The 9,678-nt window shown below is 48.4% G+C and overlaps 1 protein-coding gene across 1 annotated transcript; it reads right to left on the bottom strand.

Moving 5' to 3' along the window:
- Positions 1 to 4,259: 4,259 nt before the first annotated feature.
- LOC130458528 (ras GTPase-activating-like protein IQGAP2) lies at positions 4,260 to 6,200 on the bottom strand. The gene is made up of 2 exons (XM_056824785.1): positions 5,588 to 6,200; positions 4,260 to 4,660 (listed from the first exon to the last, which is right to left on the bottom strand). Exons 1-2 carry the CDS (start codon positions 5,687 to 5,689, stop codon positions 4,496 to 4,498), a joined length of 267 nt encoding a protein of 88 aa, XP_056680763.1. The 5' UTR covers positions 5,690 to 6,200; the 3' UTR covers positions 4,260 to 4,495.
- Between the last annotated feature and the right edge of the window lie 3,478 nt (positions 6,201 to 9,678).

The raw sequence follows: 9,678 nt of genomic DNA, 5'->3' as shown, positions 1-9,678 counted from the left end.
GCACACCTCCTGTCTCCAAGCCTTTTCTGTCCACTGAGTCCCTTAGCTGCCCTGAAGCTGTTGGTCCAGAAGTCTACAAATATTGAGATTATGTGCTCAGCGTTACATAGCTGAAAACGATCTGAGGCCGTGGTCTATACACAATAGGCCATATGGCTTTCATGGCTGTTGCTTGTTAAGAACTACCATCATTACGACATTTCCCACTTTCCTACATCCTCTTGTTTTCTTGGTTTGGCTGATGATGACTGTAAAAGGAATAATCTACATGCTCTCATGGGTTGCAAAGAGGAAATTAAAGCTCTGCCTATGTTAGCTGAGCTTCATCCTTGATAATTGACATAGAAACTGCTTCTCAGTTCCAGGATTCTTGTCGCTGAGGACAACAATTGAGAGGGACCTTAAAAACGAGTGAACCTCCAAGGATATTTAGGGAGGCTACAGGAAAGCAGAAGCGATAGAGTATTTGTGCAAGCCATTTCAAAGCTTTTGGCCTGAGTTGGGGGTGGGGTGGAATTGCTTGACCAATAAGTGCCCTTTCCACTCTCAATCAGAGGCTGCCTTGATGCAGGGAAATGTTAGACGAGATTTCACCCACGGTCTTCTTGCCCAAATCCAACACTAGGCTCTCTACGCAACACAAGCAATTTGCCTGGCAGATTCCGCAAATTCCTGAGCAATGGAAGAATGGGAAAATAACCCTGTGGTGCCTAAAAGGGGCAACCTCGGGGTTCGGGAGGCTGGGCATGTTACAAAAGAACAAAAACAAGACAACCCATGACGAAGCCGTACAATATTGGGCTCTCCATCTTTTTCAACATCAAGGTTTAGGAAAAAAAGATGCTCAAATTCCGTTTCAGTCCTGTCTCACAGAAAACTGTCAATCAGCACTAACCCTGACCAGGCAGGGCTACAAGACCCTGACCATATCAGAGATTAGTGATCCTTGATGAAAAGATGAAGATGGTGTCTCAGGCAACCTGCCCATCAAAAGGGGCGAAAAAGGAATTGGAGCAGCTACAGCTGACAAGGTGACACATAGCATTGCAAGAGAGCAGGGCACATGTCAAAGCTCGAGAAGAGCCCAAAGCCTTAAACATCGATGCACATGGACGTCCGCCAACAAAACTACGGCGAAAAAATGAAACGAGAAGAGGAAAAGGATGCCTCACAACCTCTGCGACTTGAGAGAAATGATGATGAGTGGCTGCTGACAAGTCAAAGAAGGGGAAACCAGGGCAGGGATGATTTGATTACAATGATGAGAGGTGGGAAAGGGAAATATAACAACATAAACCTGGAAATATCCCACAGAGGACCTGAGAGCTGCAAAGTCCTGCAAAACCCTCCCAAAACAGATTAAGAAATTGAGGCCCATGGAGAACAAATCATTTTTCCAACAGTCCCAAAGGCCTTAGTGGCATAGCTGGGACCAGAAATGCAGACTCCTGATTTTGATCCATTTTGATCCTCGCAGGAATCTAAGGTTACTGACTCAAGGAAAGGGAACAAGAATACATTCTGCCCCTACTAGGTGACACGCACTGTGCTGCTCGGTGCTGCATAAATATCATCTCCCTTTCATCCTGACCACAACCCTGAGAGGTAGCTACTATTATTTCCCCCATATGGGCATGGAGGAACCTCGGCCAGAGGCTCAATCATTGGCCCAGGGGCATATCACGAGGCAGTAGCTGAGACATGACTTGAACTCCAGCCTTCCTCACTATGCAGTCAGCACTTTAGGCACTGAGCCACACATCAGATATTTCCTCATTATTCCAGAATGTTTCCTCGGCCGAGGAAGACTTTAGTCCAATATCCCGCATCCTGTACATTTCTATCACCATCTGTGATGAAAATGATGAACAGAGCGCCATGGCCAAGAGGATGAAGTTATAGTCATTGCCATGAAAAAGTCACCTTTCGATATCATCTAGAGGGGAAGGTCAGTGGCTGTGGATAAGAGTGAGGAACCTGGACTTGAGAAGCCCTGGATTCAGATCCGGCATCACATATTTTCCTACCTTTTCCTAACCTTGCGAAAGTCATGGAACTCCACTTGGCTAGCCCTTACCGCTCTGCTGCCTGGCAACCAATATTTGTATTGATTCACTTTCCATGAACTAAGACAAAAATCATGTAATAAGACACATTAGGACAAGTTCCCCGCACCCCCAAATAGGACTGGAGTTAACAATTGAGGAAACCATTGGCTAAAGGTCAAGCCTCGAATTATCCAGAAGACAGACATTCGCAAGCATTCTGGAAAACCAAACTGACTGCACTTACGTTCTTCTCCTTGAATTTCAGCTTCTTGAATTTCCTCATTGACCCTATCGATTTGATTCTGCATTTCATCCCGCCTCAGGTTAACCTCTCCTTGAGATGAGGCTTCTCTTTTGATGGACATGAGCCTGCTAGCGTACCTGGGGAAGACAAAAGTCACCAAACATCCATTATCTTTAAATGTCCCTTTCAGTTGACGAAACACGACAGACACTGGGAGAGCGACCTATGGGAAGAGTAGGAGAACAGGCAGGAAGCAGGGTTTGTCGCCCTTCCGTGACATTCACCCGAGAAGCATGTGTAAAACGATGACGTTGCAAAGGGGCAAGCCCTGTGGGGACTCGAGTGTCTAGAGGACACCATGGCCACCCCAAAGAGCCTCTGACCACAAGGAACCCGCACCTCCGTAGGACTTACACAGGGATGGACAGCTATTTACAGCACACAGAAAATGACTTCCAGGTGGGGGCATGCCCACAAAGGGAAGGCTCAGGGAAGGGACATCTCGCGTCGCTGTCCTGCCCTGACAGAACTAAAGTCTCTGTAAATCGTAGCGCCCACTTGCCCAGCCCTTCTTGTTCTTCTGTCTTAGAAACGACAGGAGGAGAGGGATTAACAACATGGAAAAGAAGAAACAAAAGGCATTGCTGTTGTCCAAGTGAGAGCTGAAGAACGGCCCCACTTGCCTGGGAGTCATTTCGATGGCCTGCAGATCTAAGAGATTCTGGGCATGCAGAATGCACCAGAGTTGACAAGAGAAAAGCAGTTTCTCTCTGACCTTGTGGACCTGGCTAATCCCACTCTGAGAGTGTCAAGGCCAGAAGGGGCAAAGTGGTCTCAGGTCGGAAAGGATTATCTCCATCGCAGTCACAGAGCCATGGTTTTCTACACACAGTTGGTTTCCTTATTCTTCTGACTGTGGAATTTGGAGTCAGAAGAGCTGGATGAAAATCCTGACTCTAGGTGGCTTGGGGTATTGAGAGTCAGGCGGAGAGAGGGGAGGTCTTCGATTCAAGGAGGACCCCAGACACTTCCTAGCTGCCTAACCATGGAGAAGTCACTTCGCCTGCATTCTCTAGCCCTTACTGCTCTTTGGCCTCAGAACCAAAGCCTAAGACAGATCCCAAGATTTAAAGCAAAGGGTAATTTTGGTTTCCTTTCATTTTTCATCCTTAATCGGCCATCTACTACCAATGGGATCACAGGCAAAGCCAACAAACCTATCTAAGCCTCAGCTTCCTTCTCTGTTGCAGAGGTGGCTGGGGTAGGGGATCCCAAACAAATCTGTCCTCTGGAGAACTTTTGCTCACCTTCAGGGTGGGCGTTGAGGGGATGGGGGGTAAGGTGGGGCATTTTATAACTGTTAACACTGGGAGAGGACCAGCAATATCTCCCCTCGGGGGGGTCAGCAACACAAATGAGGACAATCCTATAGAGCCTGACTAAAAAGTATCCTGGCCTTGCCCTCTTCCACATGCAGGTATGTTTCTTTCTCAAACTTTTCACTTTGGTTTAGAACATCCATCCATCCTGCACTAATGGCTCCAGTGTCTTTGCTGTCCAGGAGTGAGTTCTGGCAGCATCAAATGAAAGGAACAGCAGCTGAACATGGGCACGTGCCAGCAAGGACCCTGTTCAGGGCTGTCCCAAGGAAATAGCAAAAGGAATCCCCCTCTTCTCAATGTCTGTTTTGCCCCCTATTAGAGCAGGTGATGGGACAGATGGTTGGAGATAATGCAGAATGCCTGACAGTGATCAGATCTACCAGTGCAGAGAGGCTCCTTAAACACTGAGAGCTCAACATGGTCTGGCTCACGCAGGCCACAGAGGACTCAAAAGCAGGTCCTGCTGACTTCTTCCTGAGCTTGTCACCGGACCTCTCTTACTGAAAAAAAAAGCCCAAGGTAGCCACTCTACCTGAAAGCATGGCAAAGGTGTAGGTTCCGGTGGCAGCTTCCCTTATATCCCCCACAGTTGAAAGGAACAAGTCCACCTTTTCGGAAAAGCAAATATAACCAAGACAACCTACACGGGCACTCTTAGATCTTCATGACCACTTAGAATATGGCCGATCAGGAAACCAAAAACATTTCCAAAGGGCTTTGACAGGAAGGACTCCATCCTTGAGATTACAGGTCACTGGAGCCAATGATTCCAGAATCTCACCGGTACCACTGACAAAGAGCTGAAAGGAATGAGGGATCCCTTACCGTTCCAAGTGTGCTTCATCCAGGTTATTGAAGTCAATTGAGGGATTTCTGAGACGATCCTGGGTCAACTCAAGATCCTCGGTTTCCAACGCCTGGTTAAGCAGAGCAAGGGCTGACACCTTCTCTACTGTCGTGGACAGCTCCTCGGGGGCCAAGTAGTACTGGAGCAAAACATATGTCCTTCAGGAGAATTGTCACGGCATTATACAAAGTATCAATTCTTAAAATCCCCACGAAACACAAAAACGAAAAACCTGCTTGAAACACCTTGCTGCCAAAGGTGCCATGGTCACAGTTGAAGAAAAGGAAGTCAATAGGTAGGTGGATGAGAAGAAGAACAAGGATGCATAAGAAGGAATGCCAGTGTAGTCCCTAATATTGCCAACAGCTGATAATTCGACAAGCTGACTATCAGGGCCACACGGGATGATAAGCTGGCAAGTAGCTGTGCTATTACTCCCGACAGAGTGCTTGCAGAAAGAGAAAGGCTTTTTCTTCAACCCTTACCTTCTCTTGTCACACCCATAGAGTGCTTAGGTTCCAAGGTAAAAGAATGCGAAGGCCTAGGCGACGGGGCTTCGGGACCTTCAGTAAGGTCACAGGGCCCTAACGTTTCAGGGTATCGCCCCGGGCCGGTGTTCCTCTGGCTTGCCTCACTGACTGTTCCATCTCAGTCTGTTTGGTCAATCCCTTCCCTTCTGTCTTGGAATCAATGCTCAGGAGAGCTTCCAAGGCAGAAAAGTGGTAAGTAAGGGCTAGGCCATTGGTGTGAAGCTCGCGATCAGCCAGCTACCAAAGGCAACCAGGCCACACGGGAACCGAAGTCTGCAGGACCCCCGGTCCAATGCTCCCTCCACGGGACCAGCCGTCATGGCAGTCCGGACGACGCAGTGCCTATGCTTTCTGGGGAATCACTACTTTAAGTGAAGGGCAACTAGATCCTATGGATGGCCGCAAAGTCCCAGCAGCTTTCTTCCCCTTCTGCCATGATCTCAGAGCAACACCTCATTTTCAAGTGGATTCTGCCCTTCCCAAGCAATGCTCCAGCCTCCGAGTCACTCATGCAGCCACAGACCTCCTGCACTTACCAAAGAGCTCTGTTCCTGAAGGTTGAACAGTTCATCCTGATACAGAACAGCAGCAAAGGGATGGACGGTCGGGAGCTGGGCCTCAGGTTTCATGAGTGCCATCACGGTGTTACTGGGATGACCTTCCCGAATCACAGCATTGATCTCATCGACAGCAGCGAGCCCTGGAGGACAAGGAGGCAGTCAGATGGCAGTCAGAATCACACTTTATGTACTTGCTGGTGTTTCCCCTTGAATCGCTCAGGGATTGGGGGTTTAACGATCACTACTCTTCCGGGCAGCACCAGCCTAGCCAATCACCACTTACCCTGACCACGGAGAGGTCTACAATACCTAGACCACATCAGAGATGAATGATCCTTGATGGAAAGGGGCAGATGGCGTGTCTCAGCCTTCCGGCACAACAAAAGGGGCCAAATAGTTGTGGAGCAGCTACAGTGGACAAGGTCACAGATTTCATCCCATGGGAGTTGGGGAGGTTTCAAACCATGAGAAGCCCCCGAGCCTCATGAATGGACTCGCACGAAAGTCCTCCACAAAAACAATGTCAAAAGCAGAAGGCAGAAAGAGGAAAAGGATGCCACACAACTTCAGGGGACTTGAGGGAACAAAAGTCTATCACCTCGCACTTCCTTCACAAAATGACATCACTTACTGTTGATTTTGTTGATGCTCCCTTGGATTTCAACTTGGGTCAGGAGCTCCTCCCTTTCATCTCTTTCCTCCTCAGAAAGGATATACTGAAAAAACAACAACTTCAATGGTTGCAGCCCAAAAGCAAACAGGCTTTCAAGAGTTCAGTCCTTCAGGGAATACCTTTCCCAATGGGCCACCGATTCTCACGTCCAACATGGGCTCGATAGATTACAGAATCAAAATGCACTTTGGTTCTTGTTGAACAGTGTTTGTAAAACCACATTTCTTTTCTCCTTCCATTGTTTCTCCTGTCTAGTTCTGCACGCTTCTATTTGGGATGTTGTTGGCAAAGATGCTGGACTGCTTGGCCACTCCTCCAATACAACTTGGAGAGAAAGTTCTTCAGAGAGCTACTTTTCTCTTGTAATCATCCTCTCAGAGCTCATAGCCTGGGCTTATTCTACAAAGCTGAGACTTTTATCACCCACATCAATCCCAACTAGAAAAATCTAATCATGGGAGGCAGGCATGATCTGGTGCTTTCGGGGGAACAGACCGAATCCTGGATGCAAGTTCTGGCCATATGGGGGAGAGGAAGGCAAGGAAGGGAACTTAAGCCTTGTCACTGAAAAACTGTTGCATGAAGCACACATTTTGATGCCTGTGATTTCATGCAGGAAGAAGTTTAAGGAGAAATATAGCGAGGATTGAGAATTTTCTCAAGGAACAACATGAGGAGCACATGGGGATTCCTTGAAAACTAGGGTTGGGCAGTGATTCTAGGTCAGTGATGGTTGAGTCTTTGGAAACTTTTGGAAACACTTTTGGGAACTGTGCGGTGCCTTCCCCCACCCCACCTCCAGACTTGGTGCCCGGATCCCCATCCCCTGCTTTGCCCTGCCCACACTGCAACAATGTGTCACATCCCTCTCCCCAGCATTGGACAGAGGGGCTTTGGGGGGGGATGAGGGCTCCCAGCTGGCTGGAGCCTGGGCAAGCCAACTCCTGTAGCCATAGGGACCTGCCCTTGCACCCAGCTGCGTTGGGGGCTGGCTGAGTGAGGGGGCTGCTGCCTGGCCGTGGGCTGAGCAGGTGGAGCAAGCCCAGAGGGTAGTCAACTCAGAGACCCAGCTCCCTGCACTCACCATTTGGGAGTGGGGCCAGCACCCAGCCAGCCCATGCCTGGAGAAAGCTACCTCCTGAGGCCAGGGACCTTCCCCTACACCCAGTCCCGCCTGCCTATTGGGCTGCCATTCCCATGGGGTGGGAGCAGGGGCCAGAGGGGGCCTGGTTACCCTTTGGTGGCTGAGGTCACCCCCCCACACTGCCACCTGGCATGGAAGGACAGAAGAAAGTGGAGATCTTTTCAGGGCTGTGGGCGGCCTCTGCTCTACGGGAGGGGATACACCAACACCTTCCCCAAGCCAAGAAGCCCCGAAGCCCAGACAGAGGGGGGACAAAGGGAAGGTTTACCATGAGCTCAGAGGCAGGAAAGCAACTCTGCAGAGGACGCATCCTCCACACCCACATCCAAGGAGAGGTCTCTGGGTGCCGTCTTTGGCACACGAGCCATAGATTCACCAGCACGCTTCTAGCTGTTGCAAAGTAAAGGACTCCCCATTCTTTCTATTGCAACCATATCTCCTAGTACTTTTCTGGTGAGCTTTGACAAAACTGCAAGTTCCTCATGCATTTGAGACCTTCTTTTACCTCATTATCTACTTTCAAATCCTCTTCTCTGTGCCCTGGCTTGTTTCCTACTAAGAAGTAAGACTTCAAATATCTCCCTGGTAGTCACTGTTTATCAGCTGACAACTGTTCTATTTCCAGCACCCAGGAACACCCTTAACTATGTTTTACGTTTAATCATTAGCGAATAAAGTACCTTCTCTTCTTTCTGCTGTATGGCTTCCCAAAGTGCCTTTTGATAATTCGCAGCCAGTTTATCATCCACAGACATTAAAACGGCTTTGGGATTCTTGAGAGTTACAAGAGTCTCTTCTGCGATGCCCTTCTTAATGGCTTCAATGATGGCAATGACTGCAGCATGCACTGAACATGGGAGAGGAATAGAAGACATTTATTTTTAAAGCCACAAAAGCTAATGAGAGAAACATTGGGATGAAAAAAGCCGGCCTCCTTTTACCTTAAATGATTGTCCACATTAAACTAAAGAAGAATGACTTTGCATTCAATGTCTTGGGTGTGTGGGGGGCTGCGGAGGGGGGGGTGTCCATTTTTGAGCCCTTACCTTTTGTCTGAGACTCAATACTATGTATTAGTTGCCAGGCAGAAGAGCGGGAAGGCCTAGGCAATTGTGGCAAAGAGAATTGACCAGGGTCACACAGCTAGGACCTGTACCCAGTCACCTTGTAACTCAGCACACCTCCTGTCTCCAAGCCTTTTCTGTCCACTGAGTCCCTTAGCTGCCCTGAAGCTGTTGGTCCAGAAGTCTACAAATATTGAGATTATGTGCTCAGCGTTACATAGCTGAAAACGATCTGAGGCCGTGGTCTATACACAATAGGCCATATGGCTTTCATGGCTGTTGCTTGTTAAGAACTACCATCATTACGACATTTCCCACTTTCCTACATCCTCTTGTTTTCTTGGTTTGGCTGATGATGACTGTAAAAGGAATAATCTACATGCTCTCATGGGTTGCAAAGAGGAAATTAAAGCTCTGCCTATGTTAGCTGAGCTTCATCCTTGATAATTGACATAGAAACTGCTTCTCAGTTCCAGGATTCTTGTCGCTGAGGACAACAATTGAGAGGGAACTTAAAAACGAGTGAACCTCCAAGGATATTTAGGGAGGCTACAGGAAAGCAGAAGCGATAGAGTATTTGTGCAAGCCATTTCAAAGCTTTTGGCCTGAGTTGGGGGTGGGGTGGAATTGCTTGACCAATAAGGGCCCTTTCCACTCTCAATCAGAGGCTGCCTTGATGCAGGGAAATGTTAGACGAGATTTCCACCCAAGGTCTTCTTGCCCAAATCCAACACTAGGCTCTCTACGCAACACAAGCAATTTGCCTGGCAGATTCCGCAAATTCCTGAGAAATGGAAGAATGGGAAAATAACCCTGTGGTGCCTAAAAGGGGCAACCTCGGGGTTCGGGAGGCTGGGCATGTTACAAAAGAACAAAAAGAAGACAACCCATGACGAAGCCGTACAATATTGGGCTCTCCATCTTTTTCAACATCAAGGTTTAGGAAAAAAAGATGCTCAAATTCCGTTTCAGTCCTGTCTCACAGAAAACTGTCAATCAGCACTAACCCTGACCAGGCAGGGCTACAAGACCCTGACCATATCAGAGATGAGTGATCCTTGATGAAAAGATGAAGATGGTGTCTCAGGCAACCTGCCCATCAAAAGGGGCGAAAAAGGAATTGGAGCAGCTACAGCTGACAAGGTGACACATAGCATTGCAAGAGAGCAGGGCACATGTCAAAGCT

Source organism: Monodelphis domestica, chromosome 3 (genome assembly GCF_027887165.1).
Source record: "Monodelphis domestica isolate mMonDom1 chromosome 3, mMonDom1.pri, whole genome shotgun sequence".
Taxonomy (NCBI): domain Eukaryota; kingdom Metazoa; phylum Chordata; class Mammalia; order Didelphimorphia; family Didelphidae; genus Monodelphis; species Monodelphis domestica.
Note: the sequence above shows the minus strand (reverse complement) of the source record. Positions and strands in the feature narration are given on the sequence as shown.